Source organism: Bidens hawaiensis, unplaced genomic scaffold (assembly GCF_021521415.1).
Source record: "Bidens hawaiensis isolate Kalapana, Puna unplaced genomic scaffold, B.hawaiensis_p1.1 tig00007049_1, whole genome shotgun sequence".
NCBI classification, from domain to species: Eukaryota; Viridiplantae; Streptophyta; class Magnoliopsida; order Asterales; family Asteraceae; genus Bidens; species Bidens hawaiensis.
This window is the reverse complement of record NW_027491485.1, coordinates 1,975-19,387: the sequence shown is the minus strand read 5'-3', so window position 1 is coordinate 19,387 and position 17,413 is coordinate 1,975. Positions and strand designations below refer to the sequence as shown.

General features: G+C 36.4%; 1 protein-coding gene across 1 annotated transcript; it reads right to left on the bottom strand.

Annotated features, from left to right (window-relative positions):
- Window positions 1–614: 614 nt before the first annotated feature.
- Window positions 615–2,587, bottom strand: LOC143634403 (auxin-responsive protein IAA12-like). The gene is made up of 4 exons (XM_077102493.1): window positions 2,132–2,587; window positions 1,166–1,401; window positions 992–1,085; window positions 615–912 (listed from the first exon to the last, which is right to left on the bottom strand). Exons 1-4 carry the CDS (start codon window positions 2,404–2,406, stop codon window positions 852–854), a joined length of 666 nt encoding a protein of 221 aa, XP_076958608.1. The 5' UTR covers window positions 2,407–2,587; the 3' UTR covers window positions 615–851.
- Between the last annotated feature and the right edge of the window lie 14,826 nt (window positions 2,588–17,413).

Genomic DNA, 17,413 nt, shown 5'->3' with positions numbered 1-17,413 from the left:
CTTTCATGATGATGTATATCATGTAAGTGTATGCGCGTTTAATTTATGTATATGAAATTGATCGATACACGATTAATGGCTGATCTGATGGCCTAACTACTGTTTGTGTTCGTTCATACATTTTATTGTTAATGATTAATATTTTTTTAGTTCTCTTAAGCTATGATATTGTCACACTTTCTTCTATTAACAAACTTTTAATGAGGTAACCATTATAACATCATAAAACATATCAAAGGAATTATATACATTTTTCTTCGCTAAGCCTTTGTCTAATCAGGTTTTAGTGTTTTACCTATTAAGGTTTTAATGGCACGTGAATTACTTTTAATCAGCGAACCGTGCTATGATATCCATATCGTCTAAATATTGTTTTCAATAAGTTTGTATTGTATTAGAATATTTTTCACTAGATCTTTGTACTATTTATATATGTCGTGTTATGAGGCTTAACGGTACAATTCTCCCATTTGATTTCTTCTTCTCAGCGTTCTCCTGATATTAGATTGTTTGGTACTTTCTGTAGTAACCGAAACTAATACAAATCCAAAATAACATTTTGGCTTTGTTCAAAACCGTCCGAAATATAAGAAAATCCAAATCATACAAATTTGTGTATTTTGATAATTCAAAAGGTCAATACAAATTCTCAAACCAGACACTCAGTCAAGCTGTATGCTTGCACCAACAGCTCAAATGCTTGCTTAAACTTCAAAGCTGATCATGGTGCCAATAAGCTATATATATAAAAAAAGCAAAATGTAAACCAACATTTAGGAACTTAAACAACCCAAAAACCCTTCCATTAATCCGTATAACATCGTATATGCGTCTCCTGTTGTCTTGAAACCTTAATGCTGCATTTTGGGGTTTCTAAGGATCCGCAGCCTTTTCACCGAGCTAAGAAACATCCTGACACAAAATCAAGAAAATCAAGACACAAACTCCTTCATTTTCTAAACAAATTGAGGTTCAAAAAACATAAACATACTGCCAAGGTACATCTCCAACAAGCATGCAGTCTCCATCTTTATCTTCATAAGTGAGCACAAACTCAGATGTTTCATTCAACAATCTTGAAGAACCTGAACAATGGCAACATTGTAAAATCCCAAGTCCGAACTTCAAACTATTCAAATTTCGTACTAATGTGAATTCAACTTACATCTTCCATAAAACATGTTCTCCAGGGTTTGAGCTAATGTTTCATAGGATGAATGGGCATAAAGGTCAACCTTTCTTCCAATCAGGGTTCCATCCATGTTCACCTTTACAGTTAAATGATGACCGTTGGTTATGTTTTCGGTTTTGGGTCTGGAGCTAAACTCTTCATGCTCTGATTTGGTGCGGTTAGCCATTGGCGCACGGTGAGCTTTTCTTATTGGTGGCCATCCGATCACGCTTCAGAAACATGATTTCAAAACATATATTACCATCAAGCGTATGATTTACATGAACCCTTTGGTTAGCAGGGTATTAAGTAACCTCGGACCATGCCCATCGGGTTATTACCAATTTTGGTATTGGGTATACCGTATACCTGCTAGTTTGTTAAGAATTATCCATTAAGATTTTCAATTACATTTTTTACCATTTTAAAGTTTATCAAATTTTATTACTCAAAAAATTAGAATTATAAAAACTAAAAATTTGTGAATTAGTTAATTATTCTGCTGCCTAAAACAAATGAATATAAAAAATAAAAACAAAATGTTTATGGTTATGGTTCGACTAAACAGATACATATGTTTCAGGTAAGCAGGTCTCGGTGTGGTATCAACTATCAACTAATACCACACCCCTCTATTACCTTTTAAAATTTTTAAAACTAATCTCATATCCGGTTCCACACCCGTTGATCATGTTATTGGTTTGGTTTGTTTGTTATCCTTACTAGCAGGTCTAGTGAGTTTTCTGATAATAAGTTCTCGTGGTTACCCAAAAAGATTTAAACCAAAATTAACATAATTACATAAGCTTAAATGCTTAATGTGGGGATGTAAACAGATTCAATAACAAAATAACCATAAAACAAGATATATTTTTTTGATCATGCTCAAATGGAAAATCTTTCTAGAAAATAAAAAATATCAAGAAATCATTAAGATGGTAAGATTTAAACTATAACTACCTGGTAGCATTAGGAGGAGAGACAGATTGAACACAAGTTCTCTTAATACCATCAATAGAAGAAGTAGGGATGTTTACCGAAGACGACGACGATGAAGATGAACAAGAAGGCTTCAAATTATGCAAATCTTGACTAGCCAAGATCATTCTAGAAGCTTCTTCCTTAGGCTTCAAACCACTACCACCAATACTCAATCCTAACACCAGTTCAAGATCATCATCATCATCCTTAGTTGACATGTTATGATTATTATTGTTAGCTTTATTATTTGACATGATCAAGCTAGCTAGGTAGCTATATGAAGGAGGGTATATGAAAACATGGAAGGTGAAGTGCAAAGGAAGAAACTTATTAAAGGGTTGAGGTGGGACCCATATGTCGGATTCGTGCACCTTAATTCATGATCGGTTTCTTCCAAAGCAGTCTCCGTACCCCGCACAAACACAAACACAAACACAAACACAAACACAAACACAAACACAAACACAAACACAAACACAAACACAAACACACATCAGTAGTGTGTGTGTTTCCATTAAAAAACCAAACACACTGCCCCCGCCATGAAAGAAGCTAGGCCACCTCAAAACATGTTTTTCTTTTATTATTATTATTATTATTATTATTATTGTTATTATTATTATTATTATTATTATTATTATTAGTTTTTTTCCCATTTTTAAGTGAAAAGTTAAATTATTTATATATGCACCGAATCGAGTGTGATTTTTTTTACATCTGGATAGTTGAGGTTTTGGTATTCTTTTTAAATTCATCGCAAGCGCTAACCCAATCTATATCTAACGTTAAGTCATAGGCGTTAACGTCTTTTTACATTATTGGATTTAGTATCGATTGTAACTAAACATCATGGAAAATTTTACAAGATGAATGATGAATATTATTTATTACCCATTTTATTATACTTTATGAATAATTATTTATATAATGTTTATTTTACTCATATTTTTTGAAAAATATAAAACTGTGTATTTAATTATTTTTGAGCAGTTATTATTATTATTATTATTATTTTGTCGTACAAAAAAAATATTATTATTGTTGTTTTGATTTTACTAAATTTTGGGTTTTGTGATTTGTTTAAGTTAAACACCCGTCCCAAATAATGTGATTGATTGATGATCAAGATTTATAAGAGTGGCGTTTTAACTTTCTTTTACTGTATTGCAATGAAATACGAGTAATAATATAACTTTAGATTGGTTCCTTTAGTTTTAGAGAACTTGTGCTCAACCCCTTTTAATTTTAAGCTTTAAGAAAAGAAACTTAAGTTCGCATCGTTGATAATTTTTTAACATTGAGCTCGTTCTAATTAGAACTATATAGACATAAAAAATATATTATTTAGCTACTCTTTTAATAAAATTTTGTTATTAATTTATACATTTTTATACAAAACATTTCATTAGATATATATGTAAACAACCGTTTAGACTCATGATTTTAGAAAGACTTAAGTAAAGTTGTGGCTCGAGCTCGTTATTAATATTTAGGCTTGAACTTGTTTAAACTCGACTCGTTTAGAGCTTTTTTGTGAGCGGGTTTCAAATAGTTAACGACTGGTATTCACCCTAGTTTTAGTAAACAAACCCAAAGATCGTTGGTGAAAATGTTGCATGAAGAATTGAAGATATAACCCGTAGTGGTGATGGTAAATTGTAAACATCTTCAAGACTTTAAATTGTCGGGGAGACACGAGATGAAGACTGAGGTGAGCCGGTAAGGTGGGGACAAATAGACACGACGTGGGGTTCAATAAAGTCAACTTCACGGCTCCTTGTCTATCTTTAACTGCTTACACGTGCTTTCAATTTTACTCCCATTAATAATTAATATCGCAACATTAATCAACTAATAAAATAAAATAAAAAGAAAAAAGGAAACCATTGTTTTTCTTAATGCATAACCAAGTTTAAATGTTGGGATTTAGTTGAGCGTTCCATGCAATTTATTTAATAATGATTTGGTGTCTTTGGAAGACAAAGAATGCAATAGTCCATCAAGGGAAATCACTTCACCTTCAAAGCTTGATAGAAAAAATTAAAGTTCTTAGCTTCCTATGGATTAAGAGTGGATCGAAGCGAAGTGGGTTATCGTGAGAGGAATGGGGTGGTTTCCGGTTGTAATTTAATTCTCAGGTATGTCACATGTACGTACTTGGTGGCGGCATGAACATTAGGTTCATTGCTGGATGTTCTTGTCTTTGTGTAATCGGTGGCTCTAGCGCCTTGCTAGTTTCAATTTGGTTGATCGTTTAAAAAAAAACCAAGTTAAAAAAAAATTAGTATAGGAGCACGCGCTTCACATACGAGTCATAAAAAGATGTTGGCAAGAATGCATATGTTACCAGATATATTGATGAATTAATAGAGACAATGCGGGATTTAATCTAAATGACAGTAAAAATAAGAAAATCATACGATTAACTATACATGTCTAGAGTTAGATACTTAAATGTTAACTTTAATTATACTAAATTATATAAACAAGGTTTTAAAAAATAGTTAAAACATATAAAAAAATAAAAGAAAATATTTGTGAAAAAAAGAATAAAAAACTTTAATAGCTGATAACTCTATTAATGTTCAAGGGTGGAAACATGAATCGTTTAAAGAATATAAATTGTTAAAGTCCAAAGGCTGTATAATAACTTTATTAAAGTTGAGGGGTAGAAACGTAAATAGTTTGAAATTAAGAATATTTAAAGTTTAGAAGCCATATGATAACTTTAGTATAAAATTAATTCACTAATGGTATAAATAGAAAAAGAGAAACTACTATATCAGTTAGTTTCTTTTTTTCTCTTGGAACAACAAATTTCATTCAAACAACTAGCAAGATGCTAGAAACCAATAAAATTACAAAGAAAAATTACACCAATATTTTCAAACAATGCTTTTAGAAGTAGAACGATTTTTTATCCAATGGCAAATGCTTTTTTGTCCAAAAAACTATAGGATTTTATATATTCCATAGTTTTGGTAAGGCAAGCTGGTTTCTGTGAGAAAATAGTTTCGTTCCGCGTCTTCTAAATACACCAACAACCTGTGAGAATGATCCCATATAGCACATTTTTCTTATGACGATCTGTAATGCTAGAGCCTTGATACTCGAGGAAGTCTTGAACAAAAAAAACATAAATATGAAGAATATGACACCAATGGCTAACAAGTTGTCACACCAAACATACAAAGTAGCAAGACGTGAAAAGATGTTCACTAGTTTCTTCATAATCAATTAGTTAGTTAGACAATAAGAAATGTTATCCGTGCCACCTTAATGTTGATATGCGACACTGGTCCCTATTGATTTAGAGAGACGCTTCTAATCGAGAAAGCGTTTCATTGAAATTGATTAATGAGTGTTAAGACAAATTTGTTATGATGTTAGATACTTTTTTTATTTATATGATAAACTTTTATTTGATTACCAATTTTGGCGTTAATAGTTTTTATAAAAACGACTTAAATATAAAAAAGACCACATACACATTTATAAGTCTCCTAGGTTTTTTAGACGCGCTTTAGTCGATATAATATATTAATTAGCTATCATTTGATAAATCTCTTAAGTTACTTTGTAATACAATCAACTATTTATAAAAGTATATTGCGAATGTTTTCAAAGAAAACGTAACCATCACTCCTAATTATTATTACGTTTATAAAAATAATTTTTGTCAACATAAAAAATCATATCAAATATGGTTTATCTACCAAGGGGGGCTTATAGCCTAGTACTCTATAGTAGTATGTATGAAAATTTGTTTCACTAAAAGGTGGTTAGGGTTTTAGTATAATGGTTGACAAAGTGAGGGTTTATGAGTAAGGTTGGAGTAGGATGACAATAAAACCCGAGCCCTATGGTATGTAGCATCTTACTTTTGATAATAACAAATAAAAGAATTTCGTTACTTAATAGTGTGTTATTATTTAGTTGAGTTAAATAAAAATAATAGAGTATGAGCTTGGACAATAAAAGATGGAATAAGGAATGGTGATGGGTCTTAGGTTCATATGCTTAAGAGTATATAAACCCCATTAAACCTCTCTAAAATCCTAAAACCCTCATTTCCACCAATTTTACCTCCATACACTCAAAAACACACACAAACACTTCTATTCTATTACGGATCAGAATTGAATCCGAACCAATAAGGGTTGCGATAGATCTTCGTCATACAAGCAATAAACACGTCCATAATCACATGTTGAATCAAACCCGTAGCAAGAAGTGAACCAAAAAGGTACACTTTAGATATAAAAGTTAAGCTTTTGAGGTCGGTTTGCCCTAAGATTTTACACTAAGGCAAATCGGACCTTATTATGTAAGAAAAATGTAAACTTGAACGTAAACAAGATTTTTGGAATCAAACGGGACAAATGAGTAATGTCTGGACCGAGTTAGTGCAAGAAAACGATGTGGTTATAGCCTAAGGCTCGTTTCTTATGCAAGACGGGCAAAACGAGTGGAAAGGAAAGGCTGGAAAGTGATGAGAATGGAAACCAGATATGAATCGAGCCCTTAAGAAACTTGATTCAAAAGAAAAGTAAACGAATCAAATTGACTTAGGAATTGAATCGAATGAATAATTTGATTCGATTAGAATCAGTGATTCGATTAGAATGGTCATCCGATTAGAATTATGGTTCGATTCGATTGGTTCAAACTTCAGCTCGACCCTAGACAGGGGCTTTGCCTCTTGAACCCTGCTAGGGGCTGCTGCCCCTAGACTCCACTGCCAGGGGCGTTGTCCCCGGAACCCCCGTTAGCTAGGGGTTACACATATATAGAAGTATGATATAGTTAGAGATAGTTAATTACTTATAATTATTACACAATTAGCCGTGCACAGCTAAGAAGGGGCATTACAGTTAACTCTAAGAAGCACAAGACATAGATGAGTTTCTAGCCTCATTTCCTTGTTACGTTTTCGGGACTGTGTGCATACTCGATTTGTTTAGTTAATACACTTACCTAAAGTGGTAGTGTATGTTATGTGAATGTTTTATGAATGATGTATGAATGATATATGAAAGTTATAGAAAAGATTAATAGTATGCATGAAAGTATATAAAAATAAATATAAAGAAAGGTATGTATGGTTGTATGGTAAGAGGGTGTCAGACCCTAATAATATCTGTGAAAGGAGGGTGACAGACTCTAATTATGTATGTAAAGTAAGATAAATTACGAAAGGAAGAATGGAGGTATATAATTATGCATGCAAAAAAGAAAGTAAAAAAGGTTAAGTATGTAGTACATGAGCGTATTGTATGTTGACTGATTAACTAGAACTTACTCAGCGTAGCTGACTTTTAGCATTCACGCAGATGAATATGCTAAGGCAGCTAGCTTGAATGAAGACACATGACATTGGACTGAAGATACTGACATCTTGTGAAGAATGTTATGATGTAATATATATGATTATGTTTTTATTTGAAAGACAATTTAAATGATGTTAAGACAAGATTTAGAATGCTATGTAATATATGGTTGACTTATTAATTTTTGCGAAAAGTTTTAATTTACTATGATATGTAGAACTGTGTTTATGAGTAAATCCAACGCCAAAGTAGGGCACCAGGACCAGGGCCTTACAAGTTGGTATCAGAGTCACTCTTGTGCCGTTCGGGATGGTGGGAAAAATCTCATCATAGACGGTGAGTCCCCCGGGGTGTCGTGAGGTACACCTTAGGCAATTCCCACATCCTGGATGGTATGGTGGGGCAAACCTCATCGAGGACGATGAGTACATGGGGGTGTTTGTAACATCCTAGCCAAATCCCACATCGGCCGTGAACAAGAGAGATCCTTGGTTCATAAGTAAATGCCCTGCCTTTTAACTCACTAATACGTTGTGGGCTTAACGGTAGTGGACGAGAGAAAAGCTCCACAGTTAAGTGTGCTCAGCTGGAAGTAGTAGCAGGATGGGTGACCTCATGGGAAGTCTCCACCTGTGCAACCAAAAACAAATACGTGAGCTCTTCGTGGGCAAAGCGGACAATATTGGTGGTGTGAGGGGCCATATGTTACATGGTAATACCCTGCATTCTGAAACATTTCGAATGAGTATTGAACGAGAAGTCGCGTATGAAATCGGGTATGTGATTAGTTTGTTTCTCAAGTAGGAGATGAGTATGAATTAAGTGATTACTGACCTGATTACTCGAAGCCACATGCATGTTTTCTCGAATCATACACCCATAAAGTTTTAATTTTCATTTTTTCCCTCCACAATGCTTATTAATATTTCATTTTAGTATATTCATTATATTATATGCAGATTAAAGTTTAGTTTTGTGTTATATATTCGAAGATATAATATTATTTCCATGCTACGTTATAGTATGAACTAATCATTCAATTTAAAGCTTTAAAAAAATTACTCACATTCCCGGACCCTATACTTTGGAAGGGGGTCCTGAATATCGAGTGATGGTATCGGTTCTTATTATTAAAATATTTAGCAGCGAAAAATTCATCAAGACCATGGCCAGGAAAATTATCAGAGTTAAAAAAACCATGATTATTATTTTATAAAATGGGAATAAAACCTATATTTATACAATCATATGTTTATAGAGATAAAACCCTTGTCACTCGACCGTATCTTTGGCTGTGGTCATATTATTCATTGGCTAACACTTGTCCCGTAAGTAACGTGTAATAACCCATTAGGCAAACCTTGTATACAAAATCTCAAAATACAAGTAGTAACCATCCCGTAAGTCTACAAAGACTTAATCACTGTAATGTAATTAAAACCCTTTGAATATATTTTGAAAACATTTGAACTATCTGTCATGAGTTTTGAGTTTAAAAATCATCATGACAGTATTGAAAAATTAGTTGTCTCACACAGATGAAAGTTGTGTAAATACTCGAATGTCTCACATTGCAAGTTTATAATTAACGGGCTTCCTGATATTAAGCACTTAGGTTAAATACTATGTAGTATATCTAGATTAGTATAAACCCAATAATCATAACGATAATCACGAGATTAGAAATCTTACACGATTACATAATGCCTTACCTTGTTCAGGCAGAGTTTTTGGATTCGTGTACAAACAACTTTATTTGATCGGAGAGAGCATCGTTACGACTACTCGGGTATTATACCAATGCTTTTATATAAGAGAAACGAGAGAGATAAAGAGAGCTTTGACTTGAACGAGGAATGAAGGCTGATTTTTTCCCTATTTATAGTTGATTTCAAGGTCAGTCGCGTATCGTGATGGACCTGTAATAAGGCCATTGCGTAGCGCGACGAGCATATAGCTTCGCTGAGTCAGCCCTAGCTAGGCCACGTGGCAAGCAAGGTGTCATGTCAGCGTAACCTCCACGTCGCGTATCAAAGCGCCACATTGCACCTATTGCACTTCCCCCGTGCCCATGTGCGTGCACGCACCCTCTACTAGGAACACTGAGAGTGTCTTGTCATATAAGAAAATTATCATATGAGCTCTCTTTCTTATAAAGAGCTTACAAGTTTTGTAAACTAATAATGTAGGATAAGAACTCATTTTCTTATTTATAACAAGGTGAAAGCATTCCATTTTTCTTCCTCCACCATTGTAGGATGAAACTCTCTTATTTTATTTTCTCAATTTTTCCTTTTTGCTTATGTTATGGTTTGTTGTATTTACACTTTCAGATTTTTCAAAAAAATTTATGGTGACACTGATATGTATATAATTTATCATATTATAACATGTTTTGTTGCTGTATACATAAAATTATATAAAAGTTAGATGGCTAGGAAAAAGTAATATTCGAATTTTAACGGGTATTTATTAACCAACAACTATGCCCAACACTCATGGGTAATAACCCATAAAATACATAACAAATATTTAGCCATGCACGAAACACAATTTATAGTCAGATATGAGATTGATACTATCGGTTCCAAACCCTTCTCATTGTAATCCCATGTTTAGAGGAGCCTTGGTTAACCAATGTAAGAAAACAAAAATTGAATTTTTCATAGTATTAGTTTTCTGAACCATATATATGTATGGAAAAAGAAATATTTGCTAGAAAAAGAGAGAGAAATGGTTCTTGTTTGGAGGTCTAAACCCATACCTAGTGGCCAAACAAGTTTTAATGGGGATAATATCCATTCTTCATTTCCGTTAAGCAAACACCCCTTTATTCTAACAAAAGCGACAGGAAACAAATTTGCGGAAGATCCACGTAAAATTTATTATTTTGTCTGCTAGCCAAACGACACATTTGTCGTCTACTTTAATATAAAATTTAGAGCAACTGTTTATTATTTATATGTTAAAATAATTATACAGTTCTTTTTAAAGGCTGCCCTTAATATAATTAATACTAGAGGAACTCGTACACTCCTGGCGAAGCTTGGACATACACGTTGAGGGGCCGAACTCAATATGTACATAAGGGGTGGACTCAAAATTTCGGTCAGAAACGGATGAATTTACACCATATATTTTCTGCTGAAAACTGATAAATTTACATTGCCGAGCGAAAAAACGGAGGAGACCAGACTCAAAATTTAGGTCGGAGACGGGTAAATTTACACTAACATAAAAATTTTCTAACAAAAAAGGATAAAAATTTACACTACCGAGCAAAAATCCGAGGGGGCTGGGCTCAAAATTTCAGTCAGAAATGAGTAAATTTACAATATGTATAAAAGTATTGGCCGAAAAAGGATAATTTTACACTATCGCGCTGAAAAACGTACGGGTTCAGGGCCACCCCTGGCCCTAACTAAGCTACACCCTTGCACCCCATCTATGCCGCTATTACATTTTTCCATGTTGCCATACATCCATTATACGAGTCGTATATGTCTTACACAACTCATATAGTGGGTTTGTGAATAACCAAAGCCATACTAAAAGCAAAGATCAAATAGCTAGGAATATTAATAACTTAGGCTTCAAGTCAGAATACCAAGCCAAGCCAAGCCAAGCATACCGAGAACAATGAAGTTAATTATGCTATCAAGCACAAGATAAATACGTTTTTTACATATTTATTATGTTTTTAGTCTAAATTGTTGGGATATTATGTTTATAGTCTAAATTGTTGCTTAAATATGTTTTTTACGTTGTTTGCATATTTTGTGAGAGTTGGTCAATTGAGGATGTGGGCTTGAAGCCTTGAAGCTATAGCATGTTCGTGGGCTTGAAGCAGTAGTGTAGAATGTAGCGGTTGTTTGTAGCAGTTTGGGCCTCTCAAGCTTTGGCCCCAGGTGTGGTTTAGTTAGCTAATGCATTTAAAAGTCGACTGAAGAGGCCACATTTGGTTCACTCTCAAATCATCTGCTCAAAATCATTTGATAGTCTCTTCTCTCCATTGTTGCTTAGTTGCACTTTTCATTTTTTCATTTAAGAGTGTTGTAATTTATATCTTAAAGTGATAGGTTAGAATCATAGGTAAGAGACATTGTTTTGTAAGGGTAATTTTTCACATTGAAAGAGAGGGGCAAGCCCACCTACTAAAAGTGTTGTTCCTAATTTTTAGGCCATTGTTAAGTTAAAAAGGGTCTGTTTGGTATGAGGTAATGAAATAGGTGATGGAATGGAATGAGTGAGGGAATGAAATGGACGAGGTAATGGAATTGATTATTACCATTCCATTGACATGTTTGGTTACCATGTGGAAATGACATGAATTATTAAATTTTTATTTTTTGGTAAGCTAGAAAAAGTCGTAATAAAAAAATGGTAGTGAGTGGCGATGGGATGGTGGTGGCGGGCGGTAGTGGTGATTGTGGTGATGGGAGGGAGCGATTGGTGGTGGTGGCATGCGGTGGTGATAGTGGGTGGTGGGCGGTGATGATGGGCGGGAGCGATTGGTGGTGGTAATGATAGTGGGTGGTGGTGGTGGCAATAGTAAGCGGCGGGCGGCGGTGATGGTTGGGAGCGATGGTTGGTGGTGGCAGTGGTGGGCGAAAATGGTAGGTGGTGGTGGGTGGTTGATAGAGGCGGTGGTGGACAACGATGGTGGTGGTGGCCGGCGGCGAAGGCGGTGGTGGGCGGTGGGTGGTGGTGTGAAGGTAATAGGTAGTAGTGGTGAGAGGGTGTTGGAGGTGATATGGTGTGAAAGAGGGATTGAATGAAAAAAACAAGGGGGTGGATGGAATGAATTTGGGGTGTTTTGGAGGGAATGGAATGAACATGGTAATGAGTGATTCCATTCCATTGACCAACCAAACATATTTTTTTTCATTCCATCATAATAGACCATTCCATTTCGTCTCTCATTAATTCATTCATACCAAACGCTACCTAAAAGTTTAAAATTTTAAGCCGGAGCCATATATTCAGTTAAGTAACCGAAAACAAACTAAACCAAGTTCAAAACCAAATTTAAAAAAAAAATATCTTAACATAAACTGAATTATTCAAAACCAGAAACTCTTAATTGAAAATTTCGGTCTCAGTTAAGGCTAAAAACTGAACTCAACCAAACAATGCATACCCTATACTAGAAGGTGTGTCCGAGGACGAATCGGGTTTAATGAAGATGTAAGCAAGCCTGAGGAAGAATAATGTTTATTGGTAATATGGTATTAGTATAACTCAAAGTCAAGAGAAGATTTTTCAACATATAGAAAGGGTGTCATAAGCTGAGGAGAACAAAAGGATGAGACTATGGAAAAGGGATGTTCCATCATTCGACGCCGGAAAGATGTTTGAACATGTATGACCACGGTGAACACAAAAAATAGTCAAATTTTTCCTAAATTTCACGCAAATGCAACACCCTAAGTTTGAAAACGGATTTATTTTATGTTTTAATGCAGAAAAATAGTCCCAAAAGTTATGTTTTGACAATATTCAAGTGTCATTACTAGCAAAATAAACACCATAAACTTAGACACTTAAACAACTTGATAAAAGTTAAATTTCAAGATGGTGTTCACGTTTCGTCTCGAGCACTTGATCACTAACCAACAACTTTTTTAGAATTCTTACCTATGGTGTAACACCATGACTAGTAGTAGGAGAGTATAAGACCTTGAATAGACGTTGCATTTGAAAACTACGTCAAAGATCAACAAAATGGAAAATCAATTTATAATCCGGCGTAGCCAACACTAGTTTACAGCGTAAGGTACGCCAGACCATCGTATTTCTCAATGTAAGGCGACGTGAGGCATGACGAGACCTGCGCAAATGCCCTGAGACGGCGTAAAGTACACCACTATTGGCATATAACACGCTGGCTTTAAGTCCGCACCACAATTTATTGTTTCAACTTCCAAACTCGGTCGTCCAATCCATGCTAGAGCCTTTCTGTACGTGATTCTAATAAACAAATTCACACAAAATGACGTTACATACACGATACATAACCCAAACTCAACCCAATAAAAACTTATGAACCAACACAATCTTAGCCAAGCATATTTGTTATGTATATTTTGTATTATTAGATTGATTTAGTTACCGTGTATATCTCCTGATTAGTTGCTATCTCTTGTATATGTACACAATAATGTATGGAATGAAAGACATACAGTTTGACATATTTCATGGTATCACGAGCCTTACAATCTCAACCCTAATTCTGCCGCCGGCTTCGATCTGCAGGCATACGGCTGACTTCGGTCACCTTCCACTCCCCTCATTCAACCAGTCATAATCCTTTCCCACCTGCTATCATGGGAGATAACCAACAAACAGATTCAGTACCCAAACCAATCCCACTCCACCCCGTCTATACCGTGACGAACATCCTAAATAAGGTTCGTACATTAGACGGGAAAACACTGACCTATTCTTCATGGGTCAAACTCTTCACCTTGCACGCTCGAGGCTATGAAGTCTTATCTCACATTGATGGCACACCGGCTCCCGGCAAGGATGAACCGTCTTTTTGCATCTTGGCAAAAGATCGATTCCATTGTTCTACAATGGATTTATGGCACTCTCTCCCCCGAGTTACTTGAACGAGTCCTTGAAAACGATTCTACCACATGTGAAGCATGGAACCGAGTCAAAAAGATTTTTCATAATAACCGTGGCCCTCGGGTCGCTGCATTGGAACAAAAATTCGTAAGTTTAAAGCTTCGAAATGAGCCATCTTTGGAAGCCTACTGCCAACAATTGAAAGAAATTGCAGGCCAACTTAACGACCTTGATTCTCCGGTAACCGAACAACGATTAGGTATTCAACTTGTCAACGGTTTACCATTGGAATTCGATGTCACAGGGGCTGTTATTACCCACTCTAATCCATCTTGGGAAGATGCATGTAACATGTTGCAAAAGGAACGCGACCGACAGCTCGCTCGCGACTCCAAATCACCATCTCCAGTGGTCGCCGTGGCTGTTCACAATGAACCGAACACTCGTCGCCCTTCTGAAAATCGTGGTGAATCTTATCGCAGCGGTCATCGTTCCTTCAATAACAACAATCGGCACAACTATCATGGCTCCGGAAATAACCGTTCAAATAGTTCTCGAAGCGGAAGTAACCAGGATCCTCCTAACAACAACAACAACCCACAAACTTGGCACCCCCAAATGGGCCCTCCACCTTATTGGCCTAATTATTGGAATATGCCGCCACCTCCTCCTAGCCCATATCCGACACAATCTGGTTGGGCGTCGGCTCCTTGGTACGGGCCACCACCTGCTGATAAATCATTCAACGGGCTCAATCGCACAAGACAAGCTTCAAACTCCACCAATGGGCCACCTGCTCAAACTGCTCAAGCCCACGTAACCGACTTTGACGCGCTTGATCCTACAGATTTGAGCAATGCTTTTGCCGCCATGAACACGGAAAACTCGGATGACTCATGGCATATGGATACGGGGGCCACTTCTCACATCACCGGTGACCAAGGTAAACTAACTTCCCCTTTGTTATCAAGTTCAATAAGCTCTATACTTGTTGGTAATGGACAGCGAATCCCAATTCTTGTATCCGGTAATAGTACCCTGCCTAATTCAACAAAACCATTACATCTCAATAATGTGCTTTACACTCCTCAAATCATTAAAAAACTTATATCTGTTCGTCAATTTAATATTGACAATTGGACCTCTATTGAATTTGACCCTTTTGGCTTTTCTGTGAAGGACTTCACGGATGGGAAGATCCTAACGAGGCATGACAGTGACAGCCACCTCTACTCGGTCACCAACACCACCGCTTCCGCATTTCACTTTTCCCATGATCAAGATTTTTGGCATAACCGTCTTGGCCACCCGGGACTTTCAGTTTTTGATTCACTTATTTTGAATAAATTTATTTCATGTAATAAACGTTCTCGAGACATTGTTTGCCATTCTTGTCAAATTGCTAAGAACAAACGTTTACCTTTTTCAATTTCCATGTCACAAACTTTATTGCCTTTTGATATTATACATTGTGACTTGTGGACCTCACCCGTACCTAGCAAGTCCGGATATAAATATTACATGGTTTTGGTTGATGATAAAACCCAATATACTTGGACCTTTCCTTTAAAATTCAAGTCAGAATCCTTTGAAAAGTTTGCAAAATTTCACAAATACATACGTACTCAATTTCAAACTCAAATAAAATCCTTTCAATGTGATTTAGGGGGTGAGTTTGATAACCATAATTTCAAAACTTTTGCAAACTCCAACGGATTACAATTTCGATTTTCATGCCCACAAACCTCTCAACAAAATGGTAAATCGGAACGCATGATTCGTCGATTAAATGAAATAATGTTGACTCTTCTTACCCATGCTTCCCTACCCCCTAATTTTTGGGTCGAAGCTCTACACGTGGCCACCTATCTTCACAATATCTTACCTACAAAACTCCTCAAAAACCACTCACCCATGGCCGCTTTGTACCAACGTCATCCTTCATATGACCACCTTCGTGTTTTTGGGTGCGCGTGCTACCCGAACACATCGGCCACGAGAAAAAATAGATTGAGTCCACGTTCCACTCTTTGCGTGTTTCTTGGCTATCCGGAAAATTTCCGAGGCTACCAATGCCTCGAATTATCAACGGGTAAAGTTATATTTTCCCGACATGTCATCTTCGATGAAACTAAATTCCCATTTAGTAATTCACCATCAAACAATCACCATGATTATACCTTTTTAGATCCGGATGTTCCTTCTCCATTCCTGTTTCAATCGGCCCAACCTACAAACAACTTTACTACTCAACCACAACCCACCACACATTCTGCCACCCTCCAGCCAAACACTCCTATACACACAGTACCTATCACAAACACCATTTTCCAACATCTGTTGATCTATCTCACACCCCTATACCACCACCACCACCATCACCACCACCACTACCACCACCACCACCAACCCACCCCATGACGACTCGCCTTCGGGCCGGTATTACTAAACCAAAAATTCCCCTTAATCTTCACACCCAATCCATATCACCTTTACCCAAATCCCACCTTACCGCTTTAACCGATCCAAACTGGACCGCTGCCATGAAAGATGAGTATAACGCTTTATTAACTAATAACACTTGGGAGTTAGTACCAAGACCACAAAATGCAAACATCATTCGTTGTATGTGGCTTTTTCGCCATAAATTTAATGCTACAGGTCAACTCCAACGCTACAAGGCACGTCTCGTCATAAATGGAAAATCTCAACAGGTTGGCATTGATTGTGATGAAACATTTAGCCCTGTGGTTTAACCTACAACCATTCGCACCGTTCTAAGTCTCGCCACCTCTCGTTCTTGGCCGATTCATCAACTAGATGTCAAAAACGCCTTCCTACACGGCGATCTCAAAGAAACGGTATATATGTTCCAACCACCCGGCTTTAAAGATCCCAACCGACCGGAACACGTGTGCAGATTACGAAAATCACTATATGGTTTGAAGCAGGCACCTCGTGCATGGTTCCAACTGTTTGCATCATATCTCCTTACAGTGGTTTTAAAAGTGCTATCTCAGATTCATCTTTATTCATTTATAAAAAGGGAGATCATATGGCTTATCTATTGCTTTACGTGGATGACATTATATTGACTGCTTCACAAAAGTCATTACTTGAAAAAATTATTGCCTCGCTCTCCAGAGAATTCGCCATGTCTGATCTTGGTACTCTTCATCATTTTCTCGGCATCAATGTACAACAAAAAAATGGCGGTCTATTTCTATCACAAGAAACATACGCTGAAGACATACTAGAACGGGCAGACCGCAGACATGTCTAACTGTAAACACTCTGCCACTCCTGTGGACACATCATCCAAATTAAGTGCTTCTTCTGGCACACCTCTCCTTGACGA

What these genes read in the sequence shown, in the direction of transcription:
- LOC143634403 (XM_077102493.1), bottom strand. Translation starts at nt 2,406, where the DNA reads ATGTCAAATAATAAAGCTAACAATAATAATCATAACATGTCAACTAAG. An exon ending in GAACATGTTTTATGGAAGAT is followed by an intron (nt 1,086 to 1,165) that starts GTAAGTTGAATT and finishes GCCATTGTTCAG; the next exon opens with GTTCTTCAAGATTGTTGAAT. An exon ending in GTTGGAGATGTACCTTGGCA is followed by an intron (nt 913 to 991) that starts GTATGTTTATGT and finishes ATTTTGTGTCAG; the next exon opens with GATGTTTCTTAGCTCGGTGA.